We start from the raw sequence: 18440 nt of genomic DNA, 5'->3' as shown, positions 1-18440 counted from the left end.
ACTAATGTTTACGCAACAGGTTAGCGTGCATACAGTCATGCTAGATACAAAACTGTCGATGCTTGTCAGAAACTTTTATCACAATTTCATGCAGTTCACGACCAAGTTGGCTTGCAGAGCAAGTTTCTATATCAAAGTAACCTATCAACTAAACAACTCGGCAGAATTTTATGTAACTTCAAATGCAAGAATCCATCAAATTGCCACAACCACACCGATAAAGGGTATGCCAGAAGTCCAGAAGATTTGACACAGATAATCATATAAGCTCCCATTCTTTGATGCAGTTCTATGTTGTAAATTTAATCAAAAATTTTGCAAAAGGAAAAAGAATGAGAAGCCTAAACATGCTTCCTAACGACCCAAATGCATCTATGCATCCACTTCTATCATCTCCTCTTTTCAGGGTCAATGATCTTCAATCTTCTTTAAGCCCTTCATGTCTGTTGTCTCCACTCTGCGTTACAAGACATATTTCCGAATCATTGCCATTTTGATATCATGGATCTCTCAAGTTCAAGAAGAAAATAGATCATGGCAACTAATGATGTAACCATATTACAATGGCCAACAATAAAATTCCAAATCATGTAACAGGATATTTCTATAAAAATGAATGATGCAACTTTTGCTCTGCCCAGAAAACAGCATGTCAGAAATCAGGGAATGGGACAGGGCATGTGACATTTCTGAAATAATGTTATCTGCTCTTTTATTTGGTGAATAATACAAACTGACCTTCCAACTATGTTGCATATAGAAAAACTCAACAAAACTAAACCATACAAGGATGACAATAGTTGATAGCTCGGTCAAATCAGAGACTAACCTATCGCAATGGAATGTCAGGGAGAGTATGCATGCTAACCTATCGCAACATCTTATGATAGTTCCTAAACTGTTGGGCAACATCTATTGTGATCCATCAAACACTGCTGACCTGAGCAAATCATTGAGCATGTCAACTGGAACTTTTTTCCCACTAGGCAACTTGGGCACCATAGACCTAATACGGGAATTGAAGCCCAAGCATCGGACCCCATGATTCCTAAAGACTAGGGGGAGTGCCATTCGACCCATATGGTGCTCAACAATATAGCTATTTTTTTAGCAGCCAAACTGCAATTATCAATATGTGAAGAAACCCTCCCTTCTCTCTCTCTTTTTTTTTTTGTTGGAAAACTTCATAACATTTTATGCTTTCAATATTAATGAAAACAAGCATACCTAAAAGCACACTGATACAACCACACAAGCAGTCCATGTAACTAATCTCTAATTAACCTCTTATTTATTGGTGGGCAAAAGGCTGGTTAGCCTATTAAATGAAAACATTAAAAGAAGGAATTGTGGTATTGAACATATGATTTCCTCTTAAAACAAGGAAATGACTATAAGATATTTGAAGCAAACAGAACTGAAAAAATAAACAGTAAAGCAAGAAAGGAAATGGAAGGAAAATGGAGACAGATGTATGGCTAAAAACTTACGTTGTTCCAAACAGAGCAATCTTCTGTACTTTTGTGATATCAGAGCCAGAATGATTATCCTCAATAAAAATTGTCAAGCTGATCCAAAATTTTAGAATACATCAATGTTAAATTTTAATATAATGCAAATAAAAGAAGAAAAGAACGGAGCTCACCAAAACAGAGAGATTTAACATACCTACGAACATTTTGAAACTTGACATATTTCAGAACTATTGGTTTCCCCTGCAAAAGTATACGAGGTAAAGTATCAGCCAAATATAATTGTACAGCAAACATTCCAGAAACAAGATATATATATATATATATATATATATACACACGTACGTATGTCTATGTATTAACAGTACTATATATATTGTTAACTTAAACATATATTTTTCATTAATAGGAAACACCCTTGCGGTAGAAATGTTGGCACCAAACCCAACCTTGATATCGTCTGGGGATAGAACAGCTGTGTCACTTGGAGGAAAGTCATTGACATTGCTGCCATTATCATCATGAAGTACAGTCATAAGTTAATAACAGTGCTGGTCACTAAATATAATATCAACATAAGTAGTTATCATCAAAGTATACCCAAAGCCCATGTTCTCCTTATTTGAATACAATTTCACTGTTTTAGGACCTGGAAAACAATGTTAATGTTAGGATACTGGATAACACAAAAGCCAAAGATGGGCCATTATATAGTACAAAGTCTATGCAGTCTATACATATCTGAAGATAACAAGAATTCACTCAAAATTAAGAAGATACTGAGAGACCACCAAGGGTGATGGCTCAATGGTCCTTGGGTTGCTCCCAAGTAGTTTGGCATGTACGAGGTCCGAAGTCTGAACCCGAATATGGATTCACCCCATACTATTGGTATTAGCCGCCTAAGGGGTTCATTGAATTCTCTAGTGGGGCTGAGGTCTAAGTTATGGCTAAAACCCAACTTGAAGGAGCGTCCGCAACTTCCTGTCGTCTAAGCCCCTCCGATCCGGTTCCAACAAATAACGTGCTACTATGGTCATGTAACACCTCAATGGAATGCCCAAGCCACATGACTTATATTCTAAAAAGACTACTCAATGATATAATTGGAGCCCGATTGGGACATTATAGAGAACAAGAACTTCTCATTGCCCAGCAATGTAGGATCTTATACACCACCTACCCTTATCACTTATCATAATGGGGCATCACAATCTTCCCCCTTATTTTTGACGTCCTCGTTGGGTTAGTCCATCATAGGCGGTATGGTCCCATATTTTTGGTTGGGATAGGCTCAGATACTATTTGTAATACCCCAATGGAAGACTCAAACCATATGACCTATACTCCAAAAGGATTAGTCAATAATACAATTGGAGCCCTATTGGAACATTTTAAAGAGCAAAAATTTCTCCTTCCCAAGCAATGTGAGATTTTATACACCACCTACCCTTATCACTTATCAAAATGGGATATCCCAAAGTCACATCGAGGTAAGGAAGCTACTTCCGGTTGCCCTCCTATGCTTCTTCCTCCCCGCGAGGGGAGGGGCCGGGGGGGGGGGGGGGGGGTGTTTGATGAGGGCATAAACTACGAAAGGGATCTGAAGTCAGCAACATGAAAATCACTATGCCAATAAAACTTATCAAGACTTTCAGCTAATTAGGATATAACATCTTTTGATTGGTGAGTAATAACAAAATAACCTCCTTGGAAAAGGTGCTGCAAACTCATTTTGGGGGACATTATACAGAAAACAGGCTCGACAATTTTTTATTCAAAAAAAAAAAAAAAAAAATGATGTATTCATCCTCCTCAGGCAATATACCAGGTATTTTACAGAAGAGCTTTGCTACTCATCATCCCACACACCAAACGCCACACTTATTTTTTATTTTAATTGTTTTGGTTCTATTCTTCCCAAACTAAATAAATTCTTATACTTATCATTCATACACCACATATTTGGTAATGGAAAAAAAATTAAAACTTAAAAAATATGTGTGGTGTGGGGATGATGAATATAATTTTTCTCTACAGAAACTCCCCATTGCCAATTACAACAAAACTACACTAAACTATGACTTTACAAGAGCACCTCCAATTTTATTGGTTTTTTGATACATAAAATGACAGATTATATGGGCAATTGGCTTAGGGATTTTATTCCCATAAAATCCAAATTAGAAATGAGTATGACCCAGTTATGCCAGCGCCAGAATCGCCCTGAGCTCAACAGCTCCAAGATAGACAATATCACATTGGGGCACAGATACCTCAATATAGTAACATTTGCCAAGTCCAAGGCTGACTTCAAAGCCTTCATTGATAGAAAAAGGTGCACACTCTCTCTCCTGTATGAGGTGGCAATGATTAAATTACTGATGTTAATGCAGTTGGTTTTAGTTTGAGGAATGATAGAATATAATTGTTGGCAGAGAGTGTTATATTATTTCTGACTTGAGAGCTTGCTAAGGGGAGGAACACCACCATTCTAGCACTGACAGTGAAAGAATGAGACAGAAATAGCAGAGAGGATGTCATGGATGGCATCAAAAGTCTAGACATGGTCAGTGCTAATTTGGGTTTTGAAAAAGGCGGTGACTAGGGAAGGTGTTAAGAGGCTCTCAATGATGGTGCCACAGTTGATGTCAATGCCCGATGGTGTTGTATTATTTCTGACCTAGGAGCTTGCTAAGGGGAGGAACACCGCCATTCTAGCACTGACAGTGAAAGAATGTGACAAAAATCGCAGAGGATGTCAAGGATGGCATCAAAAGTCTAGACATGGTCAATGCTAATTTGGGTTTCGAAAAAGGTGGTGACTAGGGAAGGAGTTAAAAGGTTCTCAATGATGGTGCCACAATTGATGTCAATGCTCGATGGAACAGGAGACAAAGGAGTGGTAGATGTGGGGGAGGAGTGGGTAGAGGAATAGCAGAAGAAAGGGAAAGAGTTCAGAAGGCATTACCATGTCCAAGAGGAGAGGAGGGTTGTGGACTAGGGGTGGTATATATTCTTTCTTTATAAGTGGACTGGGGGTGGTATATTGAACCATATAATCATATGAAAAGTTTATGGGCTGCTGACAATATGATAGAAAGCATGGATGGTTTGGGTCTTCCCAATGGCATGCACTGTACATTAAAAGAGATGCAAAACCAGCTTGCTAAGTTGAAGGCAGCAGTTGCTATGTTATCAGCAAAAATTGAGGGGCTAGGTGTGCTAAGAGGTGGTAAAGGAGTTGTAAGGTCCAATAAGGGTGAGCTTGGCGTGTTAAGTGTAGGCCGAATGCTAAAAATTTAGATAAAAGGGAAAAAGAAAGTTGGGTTTGGCCCAGTTTCAATACCTAGACCCAGGCAAGTGTGGAGGGTCAAAAGGAGAAGTGGGTCATCTACATTCAAAGTGGGTTCTACATTGGGTATTGGTGTGGAGGCGACCGAAACGGACTGCCCCTCACCAAAGGTGACTCAGAAATGGCCGACGAGTTGTGCAGTTAATGCTCTTTTTCTCGAATCAATGACACCCACAACAGAACCTGAGGTATTGCTGAGTTTTGGGGGAGTTTCCGTTATCCTCAAAATTCAAATGGCGACCATGGGTCCACCACCCATGTCGGAGGGAACTGGTGTACCTCTTTAGGTATCTTGTGGGTTAACACATAACCTTGGCCAAGGTGGTGACAACATCAATAGCACTGTGGAGGAGATGCGAGTTTTAGGAATTGGTGTGGAGGGAAGGGACGGGGTTGTCATTGGTGCCTTGCGAGGGGAAGTTTTCAGGGCCTGGTCCATAGTTTGGAGAGGAGACTGCAGAAGATGTTGTTCCCTTGCTGATATCCCTCCCACCGATTAACAATATATTTGATTCATCGGATTGGGTTTTGGACAAGGTAAATGAGATACAACAATGTGTGGGGATCACTTGCAAAGGATTCAAGGACCAATTCACAGCACTACTCAATGCAATAGAGTCGGGTCATGTACTTGGCGCAAAATCAAGACCTAAGAAGAGCAGAAAGTTAAAGCGTCTTACTTGAGCAATCAACTATGATGATAAGGGAAGTAGTTCAAGTTGAGGAAGGACCAGAGGGAAGACAAAACCAATTCTATATTTTTAATAGGCCCGTTCGGAGTTTACAAGTATTGAGGAGTGTGTTGGGGAACTTATAGTAGCTTGGTGTATGGGCAAAATCTGGTTTGGTGGGATAGGTATTGGTGCACTGGTGGTGGTTTGGGGCAGACACGTCTTTGGGCTTGGGCTAGGGCTTTGTTAGGTTCATTTTCCTAGCTGGGTTTATCTTTTTTTTGCACCCCAACTAGGTGTTTTCTCTTGTATACATCTAGTGTACTTGGCTGCGCCTATTGGCATTAATAAATTTTTACTTATATAAAAAAGAAATCATGGAATTCAGTCTTCATGATTACGGAGTGTTCCAAATGATAATGGTATGAATGGTAGAGAAGAATGGAAGAGTTCCCTATTCTTGGGTCATTTGTGGGTAAGGCCTTTCTTGAGTAGTGGATTGTTGAAGCATTCATCAGTAGTCATTGCATTTAATCAACCTTAGATTTGCTGGATATGTAGATGTTTGTTATTTTACCATATCATAGATCAAGGACTTCTGTCATTTTACATTCCAAAAATGCACCTAAAACACATGCAACTTTTTTCCATCCTAAATAAAGAATAAATTGGAAAGGGGGGCAAGTTAGAACAGAACTTGGATTTAGGGATTGGGTTTTTACAAAATGTAGTCTGGAAGTGTGTTCAAAAGAGGTAAGACATAGGTTCCAAAACTTATGAGGAAAGAATGGCTTACGATTATCTCCTTGTAATTTGGAAATAATAAGGGATTAATTAATTAAGAGCTTTCCATTGTACAAGTTACAAAATGATAACATATATTAGCAAAAGAAGGGCCTGGAGAAGAAAATTACATGATCAAAAGTTAAAGTATGATAAAACATTACTTTTCTGTCAATATTAGCCTCGCGCATATGGGATTGAGCCCATGAATTCACCCTGCACCCCTTGTTCATGGTGGAGGAGATGTCATTGATTCAAAATCAGTTGACATAAATGCAATCCGACTTTGAATCATTGTGAATTATCTAAATATATTATAGCATATTATAAGTTAAAAACCAACTATGTTAAAATATACCTAGGTAGGTATTCAATAGAATTAAATTGATAAGTACCTTCTTCCTCAGGTCCTTTGATCAAAAGAGAATGCAGCTTTATAACCTGAGTGAAAGGTATATAAATCAAGAGCTGCTCATCGGCATCGCTCTCCAGATTCAATCCATCATCTTCTCTGTAACCCTAATCCATGAAGAAACAGATTAATTATTACCAGCTTACCTTCCAAAATATGTTTTTCCGATACTAAAATGAATAAATTTTAGACAAGGATTTTCCCAGTCAGCCAAGTAGAATTTGGCTACATGGCTTTTATAACATGAGCCTTTTATACTTCAATGACCATTCTATGGAAGAATTTATGGGTACAATTTCTTTCCCTTTATATTTACAAGCAATCATGCCAAAAGTAACAAAAACAGCAGCAACAATAAATTACAAATTAAACACACTAGTGGTCCCGGGATGAGCCATATAAACCGGGCGTCCTGATTTTTGAAACTCCGTATTGACACTTGAAGCCATTGAATTGGGAGAATTAATTCTCCTTGAATTATCCAAGGTGTACTTATTGGAAACTCCTTACTGAGAGCGTATGCACCTCGGTTTAGTCGGGACTTTATTCCTAGATTTCCGGTTCCAATCCAAAAAAGAACCGCACTAGTTTGTTTATCATACAAACCTCATAATCCTTAAAATAAAAGCCAAACCACTTGAAAAAACAAGATATCATTTTCAATAATTTAAGGTAAATCAATGAATATTAAAACTCGAAAATAAAAGAATTCGTACAAATTACCTGTTTGAGAGCATTGGGAAGAGAGTGACTAGTGCTTTGGTTGAGGCATTCAACCCCAGACCAGTCGATAAAGTCCACTAAATCCACCTGTGATTATCATAACCAGAATCAAATCTTTTAACCTACCTCCGTCGGGTTACCTAACAACTATGTGAACTTAATGTGAACACCCGGATTCCAAGGTTTCTTTCTTCCCAAGATTTCCCAGCCACCAAACAAGTAAAAAGCAAACTTGATCCAATCTTTCTCAATAATTCTCCCAAGATTTCCAAGAAACGCAACAAAAGAAAAGAAAAGATTGCTAGTAAAGTACTTAATAGTCTGTCGGAAAATTTTTATGAATATAGAAGAAAATTAGAAAACTTGAAACTAGGTTTTGAACTTAAACAAAAAGGGGGGCAGTTCTCAGATTCTCACATTTCCCATCGAATATCCCACGGTTTCCGAACAAAGAAAAAAGAAAAAGTAGAATCCAGATAACTTACTTGGCTTCTTTGAATTGCACTGGCTGAATCCCCAGACATGGCTGATTGTATCAGAAAGACGGAGACAGGGTGAGAGGATTGCTGAAGAAGAAAGTAATATTAGGAGAGATTTCTGAACGCGGAACCAGATATGAATATATAAGGGAAGGGAAGGAATCTGCGAAACACAAAAAAACGACATCGTCTAGAATTTTTAGATTTCTTTCTTATTTTTCTTTTTATATAGAAATTATGAAGTTAACAAAATTTTCAAGCAAATTCCCATTACAAAATTTTATCACTGTGCTTTATTGAAACCTAAAAGGAAAATGTCCAGATAAGATATTATATGTTTGGAAAATGCTAGTTTATCCTCTCACTTTGTATTTATTTATTTTTTTAATTTTTTTACTTAATAATTAAGAAAATAATTTTTAATGTATTTTTTTATTTTTTAAAAATATTTAAAATGTTAAAAAATATGAAAAAAATAAGAAAAAAAAAACTCACATTTGGCCTAGAGGTCAAAATGAACGCTCTATTTGAGTGGCATAGTAGACCGACTCTATATGTTTAATATAATAATACAATAAATATTTATATTAGGTTTAAAATGCTAAAGAATATTCTTTCTGAAATATAAAATTACCAATCAAGATTTTTCTTTATTCAAGTTTTTACATTATTTTGAAAGATGGATATTTTGTTGGTTTTAATTTCGAAAGATTAATCGGTTACCATTGTTGTTTGTAATATTCTTTTAAAAATAATAATATTATGTATAGAGAAATAATAGTTACAATCGCGAGTATGTAAGCGCCGCACAATCATTTTGAAAAAAAGTGAATAAATATGGGATTCACATGAAAAAAAATTAAATTTTTAATAGTGAACATCACTCTTTTTCAAAGTGACTGTACGATACTTGCACACTCCACGGCTATATGTAGCATTACTCTTATGTATAATTCAATTTTTTAATTAGTTTATAAGTTTATACATCTACTTTTAAATAGTCAAATCTTCTTTAATTATCGGATGAATTTTTTTTTTAATACATGAGAGGGAGGGATTCGATTTTTGGTTCTCTTTATGAGAAATCAAGGTATTGTCAATTGATCCAAAGGACTTTGACAATTATCGAATGAATTAGATGATCAAGTCATCACAGCATTACAACATGGAGGGTTCATACTACTCTCTGCCCACGTGTGGACAACAATGCAAAGATTCATATATTATGTGTCTCTCTAAATTTAATAAGTATTTTTTCTTAAGAGTAGTGATATATGTACTTATAATTTTACTTACAAGACTTATTTTATCAATTTTTTTAAAAATCAAATTTTGAATTTCAGATTTCTTGATTTTCAACATATTAACAATTGAAGTAAGTTTTTCTTAAGTACATTTAATATTTTTCTTTTTTAAAATGGAAATAATCTAAAATATATTTTTCTAATATCAAATAAAAAAAAAACACATCCGTATATTAGAAATTTTGTAAATATGGTTGAAGTAGAAGAAATGGCTTGATCTACTACAGATATGGAATAATCCATTGTTCTAATTATTTAGCTGATTGCATTGTCTGGTTAGCAATTATTTCCCTCATGTTAGTTTCATTCTAGAAATTAAGAGCTTTTCTTTTTAAAAATAGAAAAAAGAAAAAGAAAAAGAAAAACCTCTTGTGGATTTTTAATGCAATTATTTGAAGGGTTTATATTCATTGAGAGCCTTTTAACAGTACCATAATTTAAGGTTTCGTTTGGATATTATGAGTATATCAGATTTTTTGTGAATAGTAGTGAAATAATTTGTGAATAATTTATTAATAGTAGTAAACTGTTTGTTAATAATAATGAAGTCGTCTAAAAAGATTTGATGAGAATAGTTATATTCCTAAACAAGCCCTAAATAATAAAGGGTGCTGCTACAATGCCTAAGAAGAGTGATCGACATGTATTACTGAACAATGCATTACTTTTTTTAAATACATGAATGCCATATCTCTAACACTTGTTGGTCAATCCTCGGTTTACTTAGCATTTTCCAACAATAAATGTGGTCCTTAGCATTTTTAGAAAGGAGAAATAAAAAATGAACTCAACTCGTGAGGGATCAAGTATTAAATAATACTTGGGCCCTCACATGGGCGGGGGGAGAGTTGGGCCCTCGTGGGTGGGTGCCCTCGACTTGACAGTGGGGGGCAGATTGGCTCCCAAGACTGTTAGCCAATCCCCGCCCACCCAAGCAAAAAATTCAAACAAAAATCAAAGAGAGTATTGAGTAAGATCATGATCAACCACCAACCAAAGAGACTAGCAAACTACATGAACCAAACTTACAAAGAAACCAAACAAAATCAAAAGCGACAGAACCAGTGAACCATGGTGAACAAACACCAACAAGAGAGAGAGAGAGAGATTTTATATCAAAACTTAATAATAAAACAACGTCGTTTAATGAAAGAATTTGTTTTAATATAATATATATATTTAAGTAGGCCGGATGGGGGAAATTCCAAGTTGGCCTAGACTAGCTTGAATCCCGTTTCTCGACGGCCTAGGAGTGCGAGCTCCCGCTGCCCAACCCTAGGATCAAGCTTTGACCTATCTAAGTGAATTGAAACCCTTCACCAGGCCAACATGAGAACCTTAGAAGAAGAGTCGCAAGGTAGAAGGTTTACTAGGTTGTAATCAAGAGGTAGGCAGCTAGAATTGAGCAAAAGCATATAGGACTGTAAATAAATAATATTACTTGAATATCTACTCAAGATCGGCTTGACCATGCTCAAGTTCAGCCCGAATCGTTTATTAAATTATTTGTTCACAAAATTATAATTCAACTATTAAAAGATACAACTCGTATTAAACTTGGTTCAACATATATGAGTTCATATAAACTCGAGTAACTTTGTATTTATTATTTATTATTTTATTATCTCTATAATTATAAATATTCTAAGAGATTATGTTCCTAATACTAAATATGATACTTGGATCCTTAAAAATATAATTATTTATTTGCATACAAATAAACTTTATACAAATATTAGCAAAAATAAAATGTTGTTTATCAAAATTTGTAGATAAAGTTATAAAACACATTATAAATAATCTATTTTATCAAAATGAAATAGCTCGTGAACTAATTCAAACTCGCTTGAATATTAAATAATCTGTTCGTGAACATAAATTCTAATTTGATGAAAAGCTCGAGCCCAACTCATTCCGAGCAGAAATTAAACAACATCAACTACTCGCTCAAACCCAACTCATTTATGCTCCTAGATGCAAGTGATAAGACAATCATATGATAGATTTCTTCTATTTCCGAGTGCTACAGCCACAAAGTGATTACATAAAAGTAATCTCACAAACTGACGTGATTTCATGTGATTCGTCGGATCTGCTTTACAATAAAAGTAACTTTATAATTTGACAAACTACATCAAGCTACATCAGTTTGTGGGATTATCTTTGTGTAATCACTTTGTGGCTAGAGTATTTCTCTTTTGGAATATATACAAAAACTGCAAATCAAGCGGGCTCGTTTGTTTTCAGAGATTAGATGAGATGAGTTAAGATTAAAGTTAAAAAGTTGAATAAAATATTATTAGAATATATTTTTTTAAAATTATTTTTGTTTTGAGATTTGAAAAAGTTGAATTGTTTATTTTATTTTATGTGGGGATTTGAGAAAGTTGTAATGATGAGGTGAGATGAGATGAGATGAGATGAGATGAGATGTTTCTTGAAAACAAACTTAGAGTTTTAAGCAAACCAAGGATCACACATTGACATACATGCATATTAACCGTGACACGGAGTAACAAATTATAAAGTGATACGTACGAAGTTTATTAGGGATCTCAATAAACAATACTTCCTGATAGACAGCTCTAATTCTTTGGAGGAGTGTTAGCAAACTTCCATTGAAAATGATCCATGTTTTGATAGCTTCTACTGCCAGCCACTTCTTCGATGGGTACAGCATCAGATATCTCTTTCAGGTCTTCTTCTCCAAGTTTCACCTTCAAAGAGCCAATGTTGCCATCCAGGTTCTTGATCTTAGTTGTCCCTATAAAACATCAAGGGAATTAAATTAACAGCGAGAAAATGCAGATGAAAAGTCTCAACTTGTTTTGACATTTTTTTCAAGGTGAATAAATAATAAGCAAGCATTAATATCGAAGTTCATGGAGAAATTGCATTATATATAAAATGAGTCTGGATTCTAGATCTAAATTCTTGAGAAAATGAAGATATAGTATTCTTTCTTGATGAAAAGAAAAAGAGGATATCACACACAAGTAGAAGTTAGAATGTTTCAACCGATTATTTCTTGAAAGATAGACCCCCAAGGAAAATGCAATCAAATTCATTAATAAAGAAGGTCTAGATCGAGAGGAGCCAAACTGATGCCTTGGATTTGAATGGACCAAAAACTGAAAGTTAAAAAAAGAATTGACGACTTGGATCTCAAAATAAAAAATGAGGCAAAACAAATTAATATGTGTGCATCTGTCCTAATTTAATTTTCCTAAGCTAAATAGACTCGTCTGGACACTTGGAGTATTTGGGTCCCGTTTGGATACAGAAATGATTTCATCTCATCTCATCATTACAACTTTTTCAAATTCCCACACAAAATATAATAAACAATTGAACTTTTTCAAATCTCAAAAAAATAATAATATTCTAACAATATTTTATTCAATTTTTCAACTTTCATCTAAACCATCTCATCCAATCTCACTATCCAAACGGGGTATTAGAATTTTGTGAATAGTAGTGACATTGTTTGAATTAAGATATTTTATTGGATTTTGAAAAAGAAGAGAGAAAATGTTAGAAAATGAGAGAGATGGTTTAATAGTATTTTTAGGAAATGATAGAAAAATTGTTTAAATATTATTTTTTATTTGAAGTTTGAAAAAGTTGTATTCATTTTTGTGTTTTGTTTTGAAACTTGTAACAGTTGTAATAATTGGGTAATGATTAGATGACAAAGTTGAAAATTTAAAATTAAGAAATGTTTTGTATTTGAGTGATGTTTAGGAAGGAAATATCTGAGAATACTTGAGAACAGTTGTGTCGCCAAACAGACCAAAAAGGGGGCCAGGGGGAACCTAATCACCCCTCTGCCTCTTCTAGCATGGCAGCTTCTCAAGCGGGGATTCTCTCTGCCACCGCACCCTTGGACCCTAGGGGTCCTCCTTCATGCCAACTTTTGTCTTCATGGTTTGTGTGGTGTAATGAAATAGGCCGAATGTCTTTTGCCTCATTCTCAAAACAAAACCGGTTATGAAATCCAAAGCCAGTCTTGAGAGGTGTTTCCAAACATGGGCTTAGGCACATAAATCGAATTACTTCCAACAGTTTTCCTTGGTTTCAATGTAAGTCGATGTCCTCTATGAAATGCAGTTATCTTATTACATATGTTGCAGGTAGCTTAAAAGGGAAGAAGCACTACACATTTGGAAAGGGCATAGTATTTTAACACAAGGAAATTTTAGACTAATTCAAACTAATCATGTCTAAAAAAGTGAAAGCCGCTTACCAGGAATAGGTACAACATCATTTCCAAGTTCAAGAACCCATGCTAGAGCTAGCTGGGCAGGTGTGCATTTGTGCGTTCTTGCTAAGCTTTCGATTCGAGTGTAAATGGTCTTGTTCTTTTCCAAATTCTCTGCTTGGAACCGAGGATGCAGAGCCTTGTAGAAAAAAAGAGAGGGAATCTGTTCAGCACACACATATATATATATATATATATATATATATATATATATATATATTTTTTTTTGGGAACTGCTAGGGCCACCGAGAGGTGGTCTTGACAGTTCCCACCTATAAGTGTAAAATCACTTTTTTATTGTGTTTTTTAAAATCATTGTCTTAACCATTAAGTAAAAAGAAAAAAACAAATCGGTAGAATCTCTCGGGACAAACTATCGGTGGCTTAAGCATTTTCCATATTTTTTTGAAGAGTAAAGCACAGCTGAGAGAAGAATTTATATCATAGTTGCCTGAAGAAGTATTCATACAGTTTATTGGAGACCTATATATGGGTTGGGAAATTATGGGGGAAACATATACCAAGGAGCTATTTGTGGCCAGACTTTCCACAACTCCTTTGCCAGCAAAAAAACCACGACCCAGAGGACTAAATGGAACTATTCCAATTCCAAGTTCCCTGCATGCACAAAAGAATCAAGAGGAGAATGCTCATACTTTTGGATAGATGATTAAATACACAGAAATAAAAGAACAACCAAGCACCTCAAACTTGAAATTTTCATAAGAAACTTCTTGCATTTCAGACTCCTTGTGATGGAGATTTTGGACAATAAATGGGTGACATTCAGATAATTTATTTCCAGACATTGCATCTGCGACTAGTTTTCATTAATACTTTGGCTCAAAATTGAACAAACCTGCAAAGTGGTATTATCTCTTCCTCAATATCACGAGTCCACAGAGACCACTCCATTTGCACAGCTGTGATGGGATGGATGGCATGTGCTCTCCTTATTGTGTCTGGGCTGGCTTCAGATAGACCAATATACTTGACTTTTCCCTCTTGTACCAGTTTCTTAAGTTCACAAATCTACAAAACAATAATATCTATCTAATCAGTTTTCCTACTGCCTAAAGTCAGAATTAGAACTCAGAACCTCTACTCTGATATCATGTAAAATCAACACTTGTCTCAAAAGTTTAAATTGATGGAAATAGGTAGATTTAGGTCCCGTTTGAATGGTGAAAGTATTTCTCATCTCATCTCATCTTATCATTACAACTTTTTCAAATTTTCACACAAAATTTAATAAACAATACAACTTTTTCAATTCCCAAAATAATAATAATATTAAAAAATAATATTCTAATGACATTTTATTCAACTTTCAACTTTTATCTCAATTCATCTCATCTCAACTCATTATCCAAATAGCACGTTAATCATTTATATTTTATCTTAACAGATCCACCATCACCGCAATGAAATACCGAACTTTCTTAAAACCTTTATCATTTCAAACTGCAAAAAAAAAAAAAAAAAAAAAAAAAAAAAAAAAAAAAAATCAAAAGATTACAAATTTCAGGCATTTAGCTGGCTAGCTGAAAGAGAGAAGAAAAAACACTTTACAGTTTCTTCTATAGGTGTTTTAGTGTCCACCCGATGCTGATAATACAGATCAATGTATTCCACATCAAGACGCTTCAAGCTAGCCTCACAGCATGAGCGAACATACTCGGGCGTACTGTTCACTATCATATGAGGAAAGTTCAATACTTGGACCCCAAATTTGGTGGCTATTTGAATTTTCTCTCTTGGCAACTGCTTCAAGGCCTGAAAGATGTATCCTTTTAAGTTTGCTAACAGCATAACATTCAGAAAATTATAGGCATCTCCATATGTGACCATGCATGTTTATATTTACAAGTGGAGGTTCAAATTTGCAATGTGCACCTTCCCAAGCAGAATTTCGTTAGTATGGGGCCCATAGATGTCAGATGTATCAAAGAAAGTGATTCCCTTACTGAAAGCATGCTGTATTACAGAGATTCCATCATCATCAGAAAGAGGAGAATTGTACATTCCAGTCAGGGTCATACATCCAAATCCCAGCTTTGAGACCTAGGAAAAGGAAAGGAAGATTAGAACCAGAAAGAAATGAACAAGGTAAAGTTAACAGAAAGAAGGAACTGGAGTGAAAATAGAGCACAAAACAAAGTATTTTTTGAGAAAGGTATTATTTAAAACCTTGGAACCTATGCATCTTGAACGTTAGCTTTCATGGTTAGAACATTTTTATAGAATGAAAATCACAAGTTTAAAAAATTTAAGAGTAATAAAAAGAGATGGATTTAATTATTTGTATTATATTAAATTATCAGCTACTAAAATCATATCTATTCTTTGAGGTTGATCCAATTTAAAAGCACCTAAAGAAGCCATTACCTGCTCATTCTATGAACACAGAATGGCCTTCCTTAGAGATGATGGAAATCCTGCTGCAGCCTGCAGTAGGAAGTTCTTGAGGGCCCGAAGGGCTGATGAATTTAGATGACATCATGATTGCAGCCACATCCCATGAACGGATTATTTTAGCGTCTCTCTAGAAACTTATTCTGAATTGGACCTAGAACTATAAAGAATACAAGTCAATGCGGAGGACACGCTCTCCGCATCGCTAGCTTGGAAGGAGGTGAGATTTGGATAGTAAGATGAGATGAGATGATTTTAGATGAAAGTTGAGTAAAATATTGTTAAAATATATTTTTTAATATCATTATTATTTTAGAATTTAAAAATTTTGAATTGTTTATTATATTTTATGTAGAAATTTGTAAAAATTTAATGATGAGATAAGATGAGATAAGATGGGTACTTGAGATGGTTTTGATATTCAAACTATTTGGCAAGAGATTTAGTGCATGTTCAAGTAATGAGATTTGATTAGAATTCTGTGAATGGTAATGAAATAGTTTGAATTAAGATATTTTATTGAATTTTAGGTAAGAAGAGAAAAAAAATTGAATAAAAATATTATAAATTAAAAAAAAATTGTTTGAATATACATTTTTAATATTATTTTTGTTTTGAAATTTAAAAAAATTTGTATTATTTTTTGTGTTTTGTTTGAGAGTTTGAAAATGTTGTAATGATTAGGTAATAATTGAATGAAAAATTTGAATATTTAAAATTGAAAAGTATTTTGTACTTGAGTGATGTTTGATAAAAAAATTAGGAGAAATTATGAGATGAGATGAAATAAGAACATCTCACTTCTTAAAGATGGCCATAATTTTAAACTTTTCTTACTAATTAAGGCTACGTTTAGATGTTGAGGTGATTTCAGATGATATACGAATAATAGTGAAAAGATAGTGAATAATTTGTAAATAATAGTGAACTATTTATAAATAATAATAAATAATACTAAAATAATCTTAAACTACTTCACTTACCAAATACAGCTTCAATCTTGTCGTCTCGGTGGCGTAGAGCATATATCACTACAAGCTAGAGATATAGTTTTTTGAGATAAAAAATTTTATCTAAAAAAACTCTAATTTTGTCCCAAAATAGTTCTGGAGACGAAAATTTTTACTCTTTAGCGTCTAACTTAGAACATCCACATCCGGTTAAGCATAACATCTCATTCCCTAAATTTTAGAATTTTTTTTTTTTAACTTTTTGACCCCTCTCCATCCAACTGACTAATTTAGAGGAAAGTTGTTGGATTTGAGATGTAATAGAGAAATATTATTTTAATATAATAGAAAAAAAAATAGAGTGAGATGTAAAAAGTTGTAGAAATATGAATAGGAATAAAAGTGATACTATACATCATATTATTATTTCATTTTTATCCTATTACGTAAGATGTGACATATTTATCACTATTAAATAATAAAGAATCATTCAATAAAAAATCATCTAATAAAAATAAATGTATCATATCTCGTATAGTGAAATGACAGTGAAATAGCGGTGTAGACGGTGTGTATAGAATTTTCCTCTTATAAATAATACCGCACTATCTACTAGAACATTAATATTTACAAAAATAACACCACAAAGCTCCTGATCACTGAAACTGATCATTTCTCCCCCACACATTTGTATATCTCAAGGGAATCGAATTGCGTCTATCTTGTTCTTCACACGTACACTATAAGGTCTCGTTTGGTTATATAGATAAGATGATATGAGATAAGATAAAAGTTAAAAATTAAATAAAATATTATTAAAATATAATTTTTTATAAAAATTCTATTTGTTATCTCCACACACCACACACTAGACTTTTTTCTAATTTTTTTAATTTTTTTCTTACCAAATATACAGTATATGGATGATAAGTAGAAGAATTCAATTACTTTAAGAAGAATAAAATAAAATAAAATTAAAAATACAAAATACAATAAAATACAAAAGTGTGGTGTGTGGATATGATGAGTAACAAAGCTCAATTTTTTTAATATATATATTCTAATAACAAAAAATATTATTATTTTTTTATATTTATATAAGATGAGATATTTTAATCTGTGTAATCAAAACTGGCCTAAAAAAATCAGAGTGAAGCCCTTAAGTGGTACGAGTATTTTGAACTCCAGTACGGATTAACAATGCACAGATACTTGGTCACAAAAACTCTGCTCCCCGGCATGATTTTTTGCCACGAAGAAAGTAGGATTAGTTGCAGCGAAATTGGTCGGGCAAGACAAAAATAAGCATTTGCAAAGAAAATAAAAGCTAGTGGGAAGTTTCTTGTAAAGACTGAAATGTTTATTGAAAGAATGAAATTCATAAGAGTTACCTCAAAGCCTTGATTGCCCAGTTTCACCCTTGGAATCACGACTTGGTTTCCTTCCTGATCTTCCATCTTTCTGATTAGTGTTTCTTTCTCAGTAAGAGGATGGGAGGGAGCAGCTGAAAAGAGAATGGATTGTTGAAAGAGCGTGAACTGCTGAAAAGAAAGAAAGAGATAAGAAGGAAGGAGGATGAATTCGATCCAAAAGAGAGAGGGAAGATATATTACCA

At 34.2% G+C, this 18440-nt stretch overlaps 2 protein-coding genes across 3 annotated transcripts; both read right to left on the bottom strand.

Annotated features, from left to right (window-relative positions):
- Positions 1–62: 62 nt before the first annotated feature.
- Positions 63–8056, bottom strand: LOC121262666 (PITH domain-containing protein At3g04780). Its single transcript, XM_041165250.1, has 8 exons — positions 7902–8056; positions 7417–7503; positions 6677–6800; positions 2073–2121; positions 1922–1979; positions 1669–1715; positions 1491–1568; positions 63–457 (listed from the first exon to the last, which is right to left on the bottom strand). The coding sequence occupies exons 1-8, from the start codon at positions 7938–7940 to the stop codon at positions 409–411; spliced, it is 531 nt and encodes a 176-aa protein (XP_041021184.1). The 5' UTR covers positions 7941–8056; the 3' UTR covers positions 63–408.
- A 3691-nt stretch (positions 8057–11747) lies between these two features.
- Positions 11748–18399, bottom strand: LOC121263804 (probable aldo-keto reductase 1). 2 transcript variants are annotated; one of them, XM_041166884.1, is made up of 7 exons: positions 18217–18399; positions 15357–15524; positions 15030–15236; positions 14320–14489; positions 13982–14078; positions 13446–13599; positions 11748–11963 (listed from the first exon to the last, which is right to left on the bottom strand). In XM_041166884.1, the coding sequence occupies exons 1-7, from the start codon at positions 18280–18282 to the stop codon at positions 11785–11787; spliced, it is 1041 nt and encodes a 346-aa protein (XP_041022818.1). In that variant the 5' UTR covers positions 18283–18399; the 3' UTR covers positions 11748–11784. The 2 variants fall into 2 exon arrangements, with proteins under 2 accessions (XP_041022818.1, XP_041022817.1); XM_041166883.1 differs by having other exon boundaries at positions 14320–14492; positions 15033–15236.
- Positions 18400–18440: the final 41 nt, after the last annotated feature.

The sequence above is a fragment of the Juglans microcarpa x Juglans regia genome, chromosome 4S (assembly GCF_004785595.1).
Source record: "Juglans microcarpa x Juglans regia isolate MS1-56 chromosome 4S, Jm3101_v1.0, whole genome shotgun sequence".
Taxonomy (NCBI): Eukaryota; Viridiplantae; Streptophyta; class Magnoliopsida; order Fagales; family Juglandaceae; genus Juglans; species Juglans microcarpa x Juglans regia.
The sequence above is the reverse complement of the archived record's forward strand: the minus strand, read 5'-3'. Positions and strand labels throughout refer to the sequence as shown.